Source organism: Cherax quadricarinatus, chromosome 66, assembly GCF_038502225.1.
Source record: "Cherax quadricarinatus isolate ZL_2023a chromosome 66, ASM3850222v1, whole genome shotgun sequence".
Taxonomy (NCBI): Eukaryota; Metazoa; Arthropoda; class Malacostraca; order Decapoda; family Parastacidae; genus Cherax; species Cherax quadricarinatus.
The window spans coordinates 15,627,831-15,644,799 of record NC_091357.1 but is presented as its reverse complement, the minus strand read 5'-3'; the positions used below and the strand labels follow the sequence as shown (position 1 = coordinate 15,644,799).

At 36.4% G+C, this 16,969-nt stretch overlaps 1 protein-coding gene across 1 annotated transcript in view; it reads right to left on the bottom strand.

The window, feature by feature from the left end:
• Window positions 1-10,611, bottom strand: part of Nelf-E (negative elongation factor E) — a 30,643-nt gene extending 20,032 nt beyond the window's left edge. The window contains exons 1-4 of the mRNA XM_070099129.1: window positions 10,338-10,611; window positions 7,049-7,231; window positions 3,989-4,096; window positions 2,394-2,596 (exon numbers count right to left, since the gene is read on the bottom strand). Of these exons, the coding sequence (XP_069955230.1) occupies window positions 2,394-2,596; window positions 3,989-4,096; window positions 7,049-7,231; window positions 10,338-10,418 (575 nt within the window). The 5' untranslated portion in view covers window positions 10,419-10,611. The remainder of the gene's footprint in view (window positions 1-2,393; window positions 2,597-3,988; window positions 4,097-7,048; window positions 7,232-10,337) is intronic.
• Between the last annotated feature and the right edge of the window lie 6,358 nt (window positions 10,612-16,969).

The window sequence follows — 16,969 nt, the reverse complement described above, 5'->3', positions numbered from 1 at the left end:
CAATTACTAGATTGCACATTTAGATTTGTATTTTTTTTTTCAACAAGTCGGCCGTCTCCCACCGAGGCAGGGTGACCCAAAAAAGAAAGAAAATCCCCAAAAAGAAAATACTTTCATCATCATTCAACACTTTCACCACACTCACACATTATCACTGCTTTTGCAGAGGTGCTCAGAATACAACAGTTTAGAAGCATATACGTATAAAGATACACAACATATCCCTCCAAACTGCCAATATCCCAAACCCCTCCTTTAAAGTGCAGGCATTGTACTTCCCATTTCCAGGACTCAAGTCTGACTATATGAAAATAACCGGTTTCCCTGAATCCCTTCACTAAATATTACCCTGCTCACACTCCAACAGATCGTCAGGTCCCAAGTATCATTCGTCTCCATTCACTCCTATCTAACATGCTCATGCACGCTTTCTGGAAGTCCAAGCCCCTCGCCCACAAAACCTCCTTTACCCCCTCTTTCCAACCCTTTCAAGGACGATCCCTACCCCTCTTTCCTTCCCCTATAGATTTATATGCTTTCCATGTCATTCTACTTTGATCCATTCTCTCTAAATGACCAAACCACCTCAACAACCCCTCTTCTGCCCTCTGACTAATGCTTTTATTAACTCCACACCTTCTCCTAATTTTGTATAGAGCTTAAACACTTAAAAGCAATCATGCTTTTCCTGTAGGCAAGTGTTGTAAGCTTATGCATGATGTAGCCATCTAATGTATTTTTTATAAATATTTATTAAAGGTGATACACTATACCTGAGGGTCATTCAGTGCTGAATGGCATAGAATACACATTAGATACAAGTGAGTAGCAGGTGTAAAACACACAGCAATTAGAAGGGAAAGTGAGATAGAGCAAGAATGTAGTAATTAAAGATGAAAAAATGCACTTTCAGTGCAGGATGTTGCAGAACAAAAGGCCATCTGAACAGTGATGTCAGCACACTTCTGACAAGACAGCATTTGAATGAGTGACAGTGAATGTGGTTCCTCTTTGAATCAACTTACCTCAGTGGGAGATAGTCAGTGTGTTAAAATAAAATGCAGTAGTCTCCGATGAAAGAAGAGAGAGCATTCACAACAGAGATGGCACTTTCAAAAAAAGATGACTGATAAAAGTATGCACAGCAGTGCTTAAAAAATGGTACGTACATATATCAAGATGATGTACTCTGTTATACAGCACTATACCAAGGTATGCTGGAAGGTTACTATGACCTGGTCACCTCACACAGAAGAACAGGGAGCACATTCATGAGCTAACCATGGTAAGGGGTTTTGTCAGTTCTGCATAAAGCACAGTCCTAAGCTTTCACAAGCTGTTGTTCATTGGATTTCTCAAAGTCCATACGAGGTGACTAGTGGCATTGTTGGGCCAATGATGGAGTGAGTGTAGATGTAGATTTACAGAATTCAGCTTTCTAGTCATAAACATAGACTAACAATGCCACTAGTCACCTTGTATGCAATGGGAGAAATCCAATGAACAGCAGCTTGTGAAAAATAAGAGGCCTTTGAATCACTGAAAACTTGCAGAGGAATCTGCAGGGATTATGCCCATAGAGCTAAAATGCCTAGGGCTTTAGCAAAAGACACTGTTTTATGTTTACTAGATGTGACTGATCCAATACAATGTGAAGCACAAGAAGATAAGATGAAGAGAGATTAGAACATTTGCTTTCTAATTTTGGACAGTAATTCTTTTTTTGTATTACTGCATCAGCTGTCTCCCATCAAAATTTCACATATTGGATTAAAAACTATAAACATTTGTATGCATAATACAGCCTTTCCTCACTTAACAATGGAGTTCTGCTCTTAAGATCAAGTCAGTAAATGAATTTGTTGCTAAGCAAGGAGCATACTATAATAGTAGTGGGTTTGTGTCAGCCATCTTTGATATTGTTTTAATGTCGCCTTTGCACGATTTATAACATTTTTAGTATACACTGGAACCTCATGGTTGGTAAACAAGTACATCCCTAAGTGAGGGGAGGCTGTACACTGTATTAAGCATACAAGTATGTATACAGCCTCTCCTCACTTAGCAATGTACTCGTTTACCGACAACTCAGACTTACGGCAGGCTCTCTGACCAGTATGCATACCTAAATAATGTATATTAGAGCTGATTTCCTCTATTCTGTTTGTTACAGAATACAGTACACTACTGTATAAACATTCAAAAATATACCAGAAATGTTATAAGTGATGCAAAGGTGACATTAAAACAATATCAAAGATGGCTGACACAAACTCACTACCATTATAGTGTGCTCCTCACCTAGTGACGAATTCATTTACCAACGTGGTCTTAGGAACGGAACTTTGTTGTTAAGTGAAGAGAGGCTGTAATACACTGTAATGGTAACGTACTTCTTATCTATCTCCATATTAACATTAACAATATTTCCAAAAGTCGAAAAAGCTTTCTTCAGGACTTCTTCTGATATATTGTACCCAAAGACATATATGGTATGTCCCTGCCGAGGTTTGCCATCTGCTCCTCTGCCATCACGTGTAAACTCTCCACGTTCCTCTCGGTCTCGAGCTGACACAAAGCTTTCATACAGGTTTTGCTGTAATATGAAAAAATGTCAATAATATAATCATTACACAAAATACTTAAAAACTTCTGACCGTATGCCGTATGAGGACTTATTAATGCGGAATTGTTATGTGCAGCAAGCCCTTTAATTAATAACTAGACAGGTAGCATCAATACATACTCCCAACAAGATGTGCAAAAAATCTGAGATTATATTAATTATGTCAAGTAATGTAGTGACTTGCATGATGTGCAACAAATATGTAGTATAGTCAAACTTCCAAATTCATGGCCTAACAATGTCACACGTTTCAATCATCCAATATTTTTCTTATGGGGGTCTAATGCATTTTTTTTTTTTTTTTTTTTTTTTGCAATACCCATCTTGTTTGAGCTTGGAGCACAGCCTAAGTTAAAATTCTGAAGATTTCATTCAAAATTTACTGACTAGATTTCCCACACTTAAATTTCTTTTTTCACTGGACATTTTTTTTTTTTGGTGAATATAATTTTTTACAAAGCTAAAACAGTATTTAAATAGATATGGTCTCTGATGAATAAGACACCTGTGCAACACTTATGTAACTAATGCAAAAAGCTTCTTAGGTTAAATACAAAGACAACTTTTATACTGAGACACTGGAAAAAGTGAGAGAGGTCATTTTAAGGTGTTCAGTTTCTTAGCCTTGAAGAGCTGAAAGGTGTTCAGTCCCTTAACCCAAATCAGAGGCAAGGTGCAGCAGTTTTAGATGTCATCACAGGTGAGTGAGATCCACTAGCTGATATAGGTCAAACCAAAAAGCCTGCTGCATAGGCAAAACATTTTGGTTATAAAGATATGTAAATGTTGCATGTGTCTTATTCATCTGCATATCTGTATTGTATGCTATTAAGATATGCCTCTGAAATGAAAAATGAGCCCAAATTAGGGGGCAGCACTTGAGCAGTAATTTCCTTGTATTTTTGTTCTTACATTTCAAAGTCTATTTTTTTCCAGAAATATATCTCAATTTATATAATGAAAGTCTATAGATAAACGTGAGTCACTTTACTGAGTCCATTTGTATTTTTCTTCACTGTATAACCTCATAACTCGTATATGTTCCTTTTTTCTATTATCTTATAATTTACATACATTTTTTAAAAGCTATCCCTTCATAGCTACTAATAATGCATGCATATCTCAACCTGTACATTTTAATAGTCTGACTTATTTACCGTACAGTTCCATAACCACCTTTGGCAAATTCTCTAAGACTTGGAGACAAATGGTATATAAAACTGGCATGATGGAAAAAAAAAGTCATAAGTACAGTATAATGCAATCCTTTATTAACAATGGTTTGCCCACACAGTGGGCAAAACATTGTCGATAAAGGATTGCATTATACTGCATTTATGTCACATTTTCTCTAAAGCTTACCTTAACCTTCACTCTAGATTCATGAATTTCCTCTTCTGGATGTGTAGTAGAGAATGGCTGGTACCCAGATGGAGCTTTATCAGCTGCTGATAACTTTCGTTCCAGTCCCTATCAAAATATATGCACATAAAAAGTGGTGGTATTATTGCAGTAATATATTTCTGGGAAAGCGGAAAACAAGTATGTACTGTAATGCTCATGTAATGACTGACAAATGGGAGATATTTAGGTTTATCCCAAGGAAGCAGCGGATATCTCCAATTTGTTGAATCAAGCTCCCTTTATCAACATTAAGGCACCCCCCACTGAGTGAATGAAGTGATGTAAATGTAAGTACAGTGGACCCCCGCATAACGATCACCTCCGAATGCGACCAATTATGTAAGTGTATTTATGTAAGTGCGTTTGTACGTGTATGTTTGGGGGTCTGAAATGGACTAATCTACTTCACAATATTCCTTATGGGAACAAATTCGGTCACTACTGGCACCTGAACATACTTCTGGAGTGAAAAAATATCGTTAACTGGGGGTCCACTGTACTGCTATGTCCATGTCTTTAATGGTATTCCTCCCTTCATACCATCAGCTACAGTTCTATACTATTATTATAAAATCTGGTCACTTTCTATACATTAAAGTCTGTAAATATTGTGTAAATGCAACCAGGATTTTTTCTTTTCTGTACTAATAAAGCAAAAATATCATTAGATCATATACACTGTAAATGAAAGTGTGAGAAATGGTAATGCTACACTGGCTGATTATAAAACAGCTTTCAAATATATGGAGAGAGATATGAAACTGCTGTGTGGTGTCCAGACAAAAAACACGTTGATCAAATAGAAAAAAGCCCAAAGAACTTCAAAACACAATACATATATCCCCGAGCTAAAAAAAAAAAAAAAAAAAAAAAAAAAAAAAAAAAAAAAAAAACTGAGGAAAGGCTGAAAGCACAAAATATCCATCCTGTGCAACAGGAGAATGAGAAACTATGAAAGAAGTATTTAGATTCTTCAACAGGAATATGAGGACATAAAATAAAAACAAAGTTGAAGGGAAACTGGAAATTTTTCCTTGACAAAATAGAGGTAGAAATTAATAAATTAAAAAAAAAAAAAAAAGAGGTAACATACAAGTGCTACAACCACTGGAAATATTTTTTTTTTTTTAAATTGAGGAGGGCCCTGCTTTACAGTGCTTCACTTTATAGTGGTTTGCTAATACAGCAGTTTTCAATCATACCCATTCTTCATTTATTCAGGCTACCTACAATAAATATATTCACTACTCACTATAAGCTAAGTACGAAAATATTTTAAGGTACCCTGCCTTGGTGGGAGACGGCCAACTTGTTGAAAAAAAAAAAAAAAAAAGTAATATGTGTACTGTATATGTAGTACATGTATTACTTACTATTTCTCACTTAATATATGATAGTGTTAACATATTATCAGGCTTTTATATGCATTTGAAAGTGAAAAAAGGCATGTTTCACTTTACAGTGATAGCTCAAATCCTAACCTGCTGTATAAGCAGAACCCTCTTGTACTGTATGATGAACATATTAATGAAACTGCTCTTGTAGCTACAAATGAATAAGCAATTACAAATAATTATCATAAATCATTCATCTTTTAACAGTTTCATTGATTCAGATGTTTTCAAGGCTAACTATTTAAGTGATTATTCAGTCATCTGCTCGCTTGGAAACTGCTAGTGTTATATGTATTTAAAAAAGTTTAACCCGTTCAGGGTCCACAGGCCCTCTCAGACTTGTTCTCAGGGTCCTCCAATTTTAAAAAAAAAAAAAAATTTTTTTTTACTTTTGAAAAGATAGAGAATCTTTTTCCGATCATAATGACACCAAAAGTATGAAATTTGATGGAAAACTTACGGAATTATGCTCTTGCGAAGTTAGCGGTCTCAACGATGTTTACGCATCGGTGATTTTGTCCACTTTGAGCCCTATTTTCAGCCAATTCCAGTGTACTAGTCGACAAAAGTCATACCTATTTCGCTAGAACTCCATTTTTTCTATCGAATGAGTACAAGAAACCACCCATTTACCGATTTCAACTATCCAATACAGTGGTCAGAATTTAGCAATTTTGCCAATTTCACACAAATTTCAAAAGATGCCAATTTCCAAATAGGGTCCAGAATAAACAAGAAAGACATTCCTGGCATTAAAATAACATTTCCTCTGTTCATTAGTCACATCCCCACGCCCCTCTTACATTCTTTTGCTTTCCATTTTGAATTTTTATTCTCACAAAAAATTGAAGATTTACTGTTATGCAGACTACTGCATTAGTGTAGAAATGGTATAAATAATATCAGAGCACTTGTGAAAGAATATTAGACTCACCAGTTGATGTCTATTGGACGCTTAGCATGATTTGTTTACTTTTGAACTTTGGTAAAAATCGAACATTTCTGCTACTTTGAGCTCAATTTCAAGGTACTTTTCATTGTAAAGCCAGTCAAAATCATCTCAATTTCTGTAATATGTTTACCATTCTATCAAATGAGACCAGGAAAACTAGAATACAACAATAAATACCCTACGAAAATACAGTGCAAAGTCGCTGTTTTAATCCAAAAACACGGTCAAAGTTTTTTTTTTCCTCATTACACACTGTGTGCTGCAGTATTTTTTTTATACTGTGCATACTGACCACATAGACTCATTCTTTCATATGTAGGCCTACCAGCTTTCTCTCACTAGATTTGAAGGTGCAAGAATTTATGAGTACTAGTACGTCAAGGACCCTGGCACATAAGCCGTACTAGTACGGCCGAAACCCTGAAAGGGTTAATAAAGAAAGCACTTGATGGAAGTTCATGCACATGGTAACATTTCTTGATATTTAGTCAAACAAGTTCACTTGTTTAGGACCTAGAAAAGCATACTCTTGGGCATAATGCACCAATAACTTGGCTAATTGCTAAAAACAATAAAGGATAAGTGAATTAAATTAGCAACATTATATAATACATACTTGTTAATCATCATGTTATTAGGACTTCCTATGCCATGAAGACAAAGTTTACTTACCATTGATCGTTTAAAAGTGGTCTTCTCAGTAGCTGCCTGTGGTCTTTCAGGTACTTTAATAGCTCCAGATTTTATTAGTTTCTTTGCCATTTCTTTTGCATCCTTTGCCTCCATTGGTCGCTTCAGTGGAACAAGTGGCTCGGGTTCTTGCTTTGGTGCTTTCAGAGCATGCAATGCTTTTTTCTGGAAATGTAAGGAAATGTATAATGAATAAAAAAAAAAAAAACAAGAAAAATATTAAAACATTAATGAAACATCAATAAGTTAAAATATTAATCTATCGTAATATTTAGCACAAGAAATGGTTAAGTTTTTCCGTGACTGAACTACAGTATCATCAATTTCATCTAAAACAAAAAGAGTGCACCTCAGTGGAATGAGGATAGGGGGTAAACTGTAGACACAAAAAACTTTTATTATATTGGCTGTGCTGAAAAAGAATTTAAATCAAGATCAGAACAAGAGAAAGAGGAAGAAAAATCACATTAGTGAGATTACAAAGCACTTAACAAATTTCAGTTTTCAAGACCATTTTTTTTATTTTATTTTATTTATTTAATGTCTTTGCAAACAGTACATTGAGATTGTGTATATACAATAGTGGGTTGCAATGCAGAGAGAGCCTCTATTATGCCTAGGCATTATGGGCCAACTTAACATTATTGGCTTACATTCTACTTAATACTAAGGAGTAGTATAACATAGTTGTACAGTAGGAAAATAATTACAGTGGACCCCCGCATAACGATCACCTCTGAATGCGACCAATTATGTAAGTGTATTTATGTAAGTGCGTTTGTACGTGTATGTTTGGGGGTCTGAAATGGACTAATCTACTTCACAATATTCCTTATGGGAACAAATTCGGTCACTACTGGCACCTGAACATACTTCTGGAGTGAAAAAAATATCGTTAACCGGGGGTCCACTGTATTTCATAATTGTACAGTAGAATATTAATTATAAATGAATCAAAATTTGTATAATACAAAGATATATTTATATTCTAAAATGCTTTTGTGAAAAACAATGATTCAATTATATTCCTGTCAACAATGGATAAAAGGTTCAATGTGATTGTTTCAGTTATGATATGGGAGTACATAGGTGAGTAAATGTGTACTGAGTATTTAGCATTTAGTCTAGGGTGATTTAAGTGGCTTTTGAGAAGTCTTAAATTGATTTTCAGATGGGGTTACTTTAATATCTTCTGGTAATGAATCCCTTATTTTGGGGCCCTTTATGTGCATAGAGTTTTTACACAGTGTGATATGGACACGAGGTATATCAAAAAGAGATCTGTGTCTTGTGTTGAGGTCATGTGTCCTGTTTAGGTTGGTGAGGAAAAGTTTGAGTAGGGGGGTTATATTTGCATGTATTGTTCTGTGTATGTAGTAGGCACATGAATAAGTATGGATGTTCTTAATGGTAAGCAGATTCAGACTTTTGAAAATTGGTAGAGTATGCTGGCAGGAGTGGGAATTTGTTATCATTCTTACTGCTGCCTTTTGCTGAGTTATTAGGGGTTTTAGGTGATTGGATGTTGTTGATCCCCATGCACCAATTCCATATGTAAGATAAGGGTATATGATTCCATATGTAAGATAAGGGTATATGAGTGAATGGTACAGTGCCAGGAGAGCTGATTGTGGAACGTAGTACCTTATCTTTGATAGTATGCCTACAGTCTTGGAGATTTTCTTGGTGATTTGTTGTATTTGTTATATAGCATATAGTTATATAGCATATGTTATGCAGCAGGATATAGGAGAATTAGAAAATGTGAAAAAGATAAAAGCAAGGCACAGGATAAGCAAAGAAAGAATTGCTGAATAAAGCCAGTGACAGAGTTTGAAAGCTACAAGAACATATAAATTAGACATTTTTCAAAAGAGGACATGGTAAAAAAGAGGAATTAACAAACACTGTCGAGAGGTTAAATTAGGCTAAAAGTGAAGAAGAAAACAAAGATTTAATTTAATTGAGGAACAGGTGTATGCTATCCTGTCCAATAGTTTCTTGAAGAAACAAACACAGGATAGTTAGCAACCACACTAAAATAAATTAAGATTAAAAGGAAAACAGAGAAACAAATATGTATAGATGGAGTAATTAAAAAAAAAAAAACGAGACCTAAGGGACACTATACAGTACATGAGAAAGAACCTGATATATTATTTTGGAAAGGCATATTTTAAACAAGGTTGCATTTAATGAAAATGATTGTACGTACTCATTATGGTGAAGAGACATTGGGCAAGAAAGGCAGGATTTTGGCCATATTTGTAAAGGAAACTATACAAGCTTCATAAATTAAAAGGGACTACTGTACATAGTAGCAAAGAAAATAACAGTTAATACCAAGTTAGGGGGTTTTGAGATCACTAATAACTTACTTTGCAAATTCTCAAATATGAAGTGGAGGAAGACCCACTGATTGGTTCACAAAAAGAGTAGCCTAGCTGAATCTAGATTTAGAGGTGAATTCTAGGCAAGGTGATAGAATCACTATTAAATCTTACTTAAATGCTTTATCAATTATATAACTGATTGTAAAAAATTATGATTTATTGTCATAACTATAATTCTGTCACTCCATAAATTGTACCTCATTGATCTGTAATATATATTAATTTAAATTATCTGTAATTGTCTAATACATCATTTGCAACCTGTTTCATTGTGTTCAAGTTAAAATTCCTTTTCAACAGCCAGCTTCATCTTACTACCTTTTTTGAATCTCAACCACCTTATGGTAGGAATGAATTAATTTTGTTGTACTGCAACACATTGCCTAAAATTACATGCTAAGACTAAAATTAAATAACTTGTAAGTTTTACGGTTAGTTTGCGCAAAATGATTTGCATATTAAGTGGCTTTCTTTAGAACATGTAAATGTATTGAATTATACTTGTATCATAATTGTAATACAGTAGTAACCAAACTAACTGTGAACACAATAGTTGTAATATCTACTTAAAAAAGAAAATAACTCGAGCCCCCAAACTCAATATTAACCCATATGACTGCTGACAACTTTGGGGGAACAGATATGAATGAATTCATTTAGAACACCTTTGTTGAAGACGTTTCTGTCCTTGACGTCAGCTAGGTCGGTATACCTTGTACATGTACTTGTAGAAATAAAAGATTATTGTTATTATAAGTGATCAAAGTTCAACGACTGAAACATCTACAATAGATATCCTAAGTGAAATCATTTGTGTTCATGTCCACCAACTGCCATATGTACGAATAATCTCAAGTTTGTTTAATTTTTATCCTGACCTTTCTTCGTAACTTTTGATATTTAGCTTGTAGCATCTGTTCTTCCTCGGTAAGATTACTTGGAAAATGTAAGTACACCATTATGAAATTGTGTTTTTTGCCGTAGCTGTATCAGTAGTTTAATTATTCCTGAGCTGTTCCCAATAACATATCACTGTGATTGGCATTAATAGTGCTCCAGCTGTGCCTTAGCAGACTTTTTTAACGATAAAATTTCGTAAGATTATTTTCACGATTTTTTTTATGATACGGGCAGTTTACTCAGGTGCTTGTTGTTGGGTTTATAAGGGCCACTAACAGCTTACGATGTATCGAGCCCTGTTTCCCGGTGTAAGTAAGTAAGTAAGTAAATTTATTCAGGTATACACAATCCAGTTACATAAAATTATCATACATAACAGCATATGTGTAGAGAACCTAGGATAACCCAAAAAAGTCAGACAGAGTGACTTATTTCCATTGGGGTCCTTTTACCTTATTATTATAATATAAAGGTTATAATATTTTCTTATTATTCTATAATGAAGATAACATCTTATTATCATACTAAAAAGACTATCTACTACACGAGGGTCATTAAGACTATCTACAATACGAGGGTCATTAAGACTATCTGCTACCCGAGGGTCATTACGACTATCTACAATACGAGGGTCATTACTAGGGATAAGGTAAAATTTACAGGTATTTTAGCTAAAAAATAGAAAATCATTCCCCTCCCTTTCTGTTGCTTCATTCATCAGACACTTTTTGGCAGTCTTCTTGAACTGGTTCAAGCTATGACTGGCCTTGACATTTGTGGGTAGTCTGTTCCATTCCTTTATTGCTGTACAATAAAAGGTGTTTGAAGCCTGGCCACTGACTGTGGGTACTACAAAGTTGTGCTCTCTCCCCCTAGTACTATGATTGCTTTGGTTCCCAACCTTGACAAAATTGACAGCAAGATATTCTGGACACTGTTCGTGAGCAATTTTATAAACATGATTTAGCTTCAGTTGTTTTACTCTGTCTTCAACATTCAGCATATCCAACTGCTGTAATTCATCCTGGCCTACATGTTCTCTTGGTCCCAGCCCCAGGATGAATCTTACGATTTTGTTCTGGGTGATTTGCAGTCTATCTTTCAGTTTTTTTGTCAAGGCAGAGTACCAAGAAGAGCAAGCGTAATCCATATGGCATTGTATAAGGGCTAGACATAGGGTCCTGCGAGCCTCAGTAGGTAGACACTGTGCTTGTCTATACAGGAACTTCAGCCTGGCATTCGCTTTCTTTACTACACTGTTCCCTATCAATTCTCCTGACATGCATGGGTCAAAGGGGATTCCCAGATATTTAACTGATGAAACCAAAGTGATGGACTCCCCATTACACTGAACATTAAAATTATTTACCCTTCTCAGTTTATGTTTCGTTCCAAAGAGAATGGCTTCAGTTTTCCCTAGGTGTAATGATAGTTTGTTGTCTAGAACATAAGAACATAAGAAAGGAGGAACACTGCAGGAGGCCTGCTGGCCCATACTAGGCAGGTCCTTTACAATTCATCCCACTAACAAAACATTTACCCAACCCAATTTTCAATGCTACCCAAGAAATAAGCTCTGATGTGAAAGTCCCACTCAAATCCAACCCTTCCCACTCATGTACTTATCCAACCTAGATTTGAAACTACCCAAAGTCCTAGCCTCAATAACCCAACTAGGTAGACTGTTCCACTCATCAACTACCCTATTTCCAAACCAATACTTTCCTATGTCCTTTCTAAATCTAAACTTATCTAATTTAAATCCATTACTGCGGGTTCTCTCTTGGAGAGACATCCTCAAGACCTTATTAATATCCCCTTTATTAATACCTATCTTCCACTTATACACTTCGATCAGGTCTCCCCTCATTCTTCGTCTAACAAGTGAATGTAACTTAAGAGTCTTCAATCTTTCTTCATAAGGAAGATTTCTGATGCTATGTATTAATTTAGTCATCCTACGCTGAATGTTTTCTAACGAATTTATGTCCATTTTGTAATACGGAGACCAGAACTGAGCTGCATAATCAAGGTGAGGCCTTACTAATGATGTATAAAGCTGCAGTATGACCTCTGGACTTCTGTTGCTTACACTTCTTGATATAAATCCCAGTAATCTATTTGCCTTATTACGTACGCTTAGGCATTGCTGTCTTGGTTTAAGGTTGCTGCTCACCATAACCCCCAAGTCCTTTTCGCAATCTGTATGGCTAAGTTCTACATCATTTAATTTATAAGTACTAGGGTTATGGGCACTCCCAAGCTTCAGAACCTTGCACTTATCTACATTGAACTGCATCTGCCACTTTTCTGACCAAGAATAGAGTTTGTTTAAGTCCTCCTGAAGTTCCCTAACATCTACGTTTGAATCAATTATCCTACCTATCTTTGTGTCATCGGCGAATTTGCTCATATCACTAGTAATTCCCTCATCAAGATCATTGATATATATTATAAACAACAACGGGCCCAAGACTGATCCCTGTGGAACGCCACTTGTTACAGATCCCCACTCGGATTTAACCCCATTTATGGACACTCTCTGCTTCCTGTCAGTGAGCCATGACTCGATCCACGAGAGCACTTTTCCCCCAATGCCATGGGCTGCCACTTTCTTTAACAGTCTATGGTGCGGAACTCTATCAAAAGCCTTACTAAAATCTAAGTAAATAATATCAAATTCTTTATTGTGGTCAACAGCCTCAAAAGCTTTACTGAAGAAAGTTAATAAATTAGTTAGACAAGACCGGCCTCTTGTGAATCCATGCTGAGTATCATTAATCAAGCTATGCTTATCGAGATGGCTTCTTATAATCTCAGCTATAATTGACTCTAGTAATTTGCCTACAATTGAGGTCAGGCTTATTGGGCGGTAATTTGACGGTAACGACTTGTCCCCTGTTTTAAAAATAGGAGTTACATTAGCCATCTTCCACATATCAGACACTACACCTGTTTGAAGAGATAAATTAAAAATATTAGTTAATGGTTCACAGAGTTCCATTTTGCATTCCTTAAGAACCCTTGAAAAAACCTCATCAGGACCCGGCGACTTATTTTGCTTCAGTCTGTCTATCTGCCTCACAACCATCTCACTAGTGACTGTGATGTTACATAATTTATCTTCTTCTAGCCCACTGTAAAAATTAATTACTGGAATATTGTTAGTGTCTTCCTGTGTAAAAACTGAGAGAAAATAATTATTTAAAATCAAGCACATTTCATTCTCATTGTCAGTAAGGTGCCCATAGTTATTTTTAAGGGGACCTATCTTATCTCTAACTTTTGTTCTATAGACCTGGAAAAAACTTTTTGGGTTAGTTTTAGAATCCCTAGCAACTTTAATTTCATAGTCCCTTTTAGCTTTTCTTATCCCCTTTTTAATGTCCCTCTTAATGTCAATATACTGATTCATAAGATGACCCTCACCTCTTTTGATACGCCTATAAATTCCTTTCTTATGCCCTAGTAGATATTTGAGCCTATTATTCATCCATTTTGGGTCATTTCTATTTGATCTAATTTCTTTATATGGGATAAACGCTCTTTGAGCAGCATGTATAGTGTTCAGAAAACTGTCATATTGATAGCTCTCTTCGTTACCCCAGTCAACAGATGATAAGTGTTCTTTAAGCCCATCGTAATCTGCTAAGCGAAAATCTGGGACTGTTACTGAGTTATCGCTACTATCGTACTTCCATTCAATGCTAAATGTAATTGATTTGTGGTCGCTAGCACCCAGTTCCTCTGAAATTTCTAAATTATTAACAAGGGATTCATTGTTTGCCATAACTAAGTCAAGCAGGTTATTTCCCCTTGTAGGTTCTGTCACAAACTGCTTCAAAAAACAATCCTGAAATACTTCTAAGAAGTCGTACGATTCTAAATTCCCAGTCAAGAAATTCCAATCAACATGACTAAAGTTAAAGTCTCCTAGAATTACTACATTATCGTGCCTTGTGGCCTTAACAATTTCCTCCCATAGTAGTTTCCCTTGGTCCCTATCTAAGTTAGGGGGACGGTATATCACTCCTAAAATCAGTTTTTCATGCCCCTCTGAAAATTCTATCCAAACAGACTCTGTATGTGTTACTTCAGACTTAATACCCGTTTTTATGCAACAGTTCAAGCGATCTCGGACGTACAATGCCACCCCACCCCCCCTCCCAATACTTCTATCTTCTTGGAACAATTTAAAACCCTGAATATGACATTCCGCAGGCATGTCCCGACTTTTTGAATTAAACCACGTCTCAGTTAAGGCAAATACATCAATGTTACCTACACTAGCAACTAATCTCAACTCGTCCATCTTATTCCTAGCACTACGGCAATTAGCATAATAAACATTGAAAGACTCTCCTTTCTCTTTACCCTTCCTGCTCATTTCTATTTTTCTACTAAACCTATTACCGTCTTTATCACCCAAGGTCCCTGGCTTTTCAATATCTATCTCGTTCTTATTATTACTAGTTCCCCTAGAACTCGTAATATTACTACACTGGGACTTCACTGTTTTCCTGCCAAAACCCATACCACTAACTATTCCTAGTTTAAAGTCCTAACTGCTCCCTCCACTGCAGTTGCCAGTGCTCCCACCCCACACCTAGATAAGTGAACCCCATCCCTAGCATACATGTCATTTCTGCCATAGAAGAGGTCCCAGTTGTCAATGAATGTTACCGCATTTTCCTTACAGTATTTGTCCAGCCAGCAATTGACACCAATTGCCCTGGACAACCATTCACTTCCAACTCCCCTCCTTGGCAAAATACCACATATGAGAGGGTTCCCACCCTTACTTCTAATTATTTCTATTGCTGACCTATACCTGCTAATCAGGTCCTCACTCCTACGTCTGCCAACATCGTTGCCTCCAGCACTGAGACAGATAATAGGATTGCTCCCATTACCTCTCATGATGTCATCCAGACGGCTAACAATATCCTCCATCCCAGCCCCAGGAAAGCAAACTCTCTGTCTCCTACTCCTGTCCTTCAAGCAGAACGCCCTATCCATATACCTAACTTGGCTATCCCCAACAACAACAATATTCTTACCTTCCTTAATGTCTTTCGTCGTGTCGTTCCCAGTAGTCAACTCACATTCGTCGGGTAGCACTGAGAATGTATTGGATGTTTCCACAACAGTTTCCACGGCAGTCTCTTTCTTCTTCATCGTTTCTACCTTTCCATTCGTCTTCTTGATCGTCAACTTCTTTCCCTGCTGTCCACTAACTGTCTACTAACCATTTGCTGCAGGACTCCAGTTCCAGTGGTAAAACATTAGCAATATCTTGTGGGTCTTTACCTGTCACTAACAGAGCACTGTCATCTGCATACAGTAGGAGTTTGCACTTGACACTGATAGGCATATCATTGACATAACATAAGAATAGTAAGGGACCCAGAATACTACCTTGGGGAACTCCACATGTTATCGGCAGGGGTTCTGATTCCGTTTTGTTGATTTTGACTATTTGTCTCCTGTTGCTAAGGACTTAAACCAGTCTACAGAACCTATACCGATAGATTGAAGTTTATTACATAATATATTGTGGTTGACAGTATCGAAGGCCTTTTGCAGGTCTAAGGTTACCATACCTATGAGGTTCCCTTTTGACATTTCAGTTCTCAGGTAATCCATCAGATTAATAAGGGAGGTATCGGTTGAGTAGGATCTTCTAAAGCCCGATTGATAGCTATGGAGAATGTTGTTGTCATTAAGGTACTTAACTACTTGAGAACACACCGCCCTCTCCAGAATTTTAGATATTATACTGAGTATACTAACAGGTCTATAGTTGCTTACATCAGACCTATTATTTTTCTTGAAGATAGGAGTAACTCTGGCCTCCTTGAACCCCTCCGGTGCGGTATTAGTGGTGATTGATAGATTTATTATGTGAGCAATAGGGATTGACAGTTCAAAAGCACCATCTTTTAGGAACTTAGATGGGATGTTATCAGGGCCTGTGCTCTTAGTTGGGTTTAACCTGCTTAGTTCTTTTTGAATGAAGTCATGAGATACACTTACTAGTTGACAACTATTTGGGGTTACCCCTTTATTGGTATAGTATGTTTGAAACTTATCAGAGTCTGTGTTAAAGGTATTTGATGCAGCTGGTAGTTTACTTACTAGTGTTGATGCAACAGATGTGTAGTAGGAATTAAAGCAATTTGCCACCTTAGATGTTTCGTGGCATACCTCATTATCGATAGTGAGTACTATGTTAGACCTATCTACTGGCTTATGGCTATATCCCAACTGTTTTAGTTGTTGCCAGAGCTTTCTGGGGTTATGCTTATATTCTTCAATTTTTGAGCAATAGTGCTTTGCCTTTGCTCCTTTTATAAGCCTCTGTACTCTGTTCCTCACCCTTTGGAATTCATTTAGTGCTGCAATATCCTGTCTGTTTGCTTTAAATCTTTTTAGCAGCTGGTCTCTGAATTTCATATTATCTAATATCTCAGTAGTCATCCAGGGTTCAGTTCTTCGTTTAATCCTAACCTCTTTAACTGGTGCAATATTATTAAGAATGGTAGTGAACATTGTTTTGAATTTTTCCCAGGCATCGTTTACGTCCGTGCAACTTGTTATCTCTGTCCAG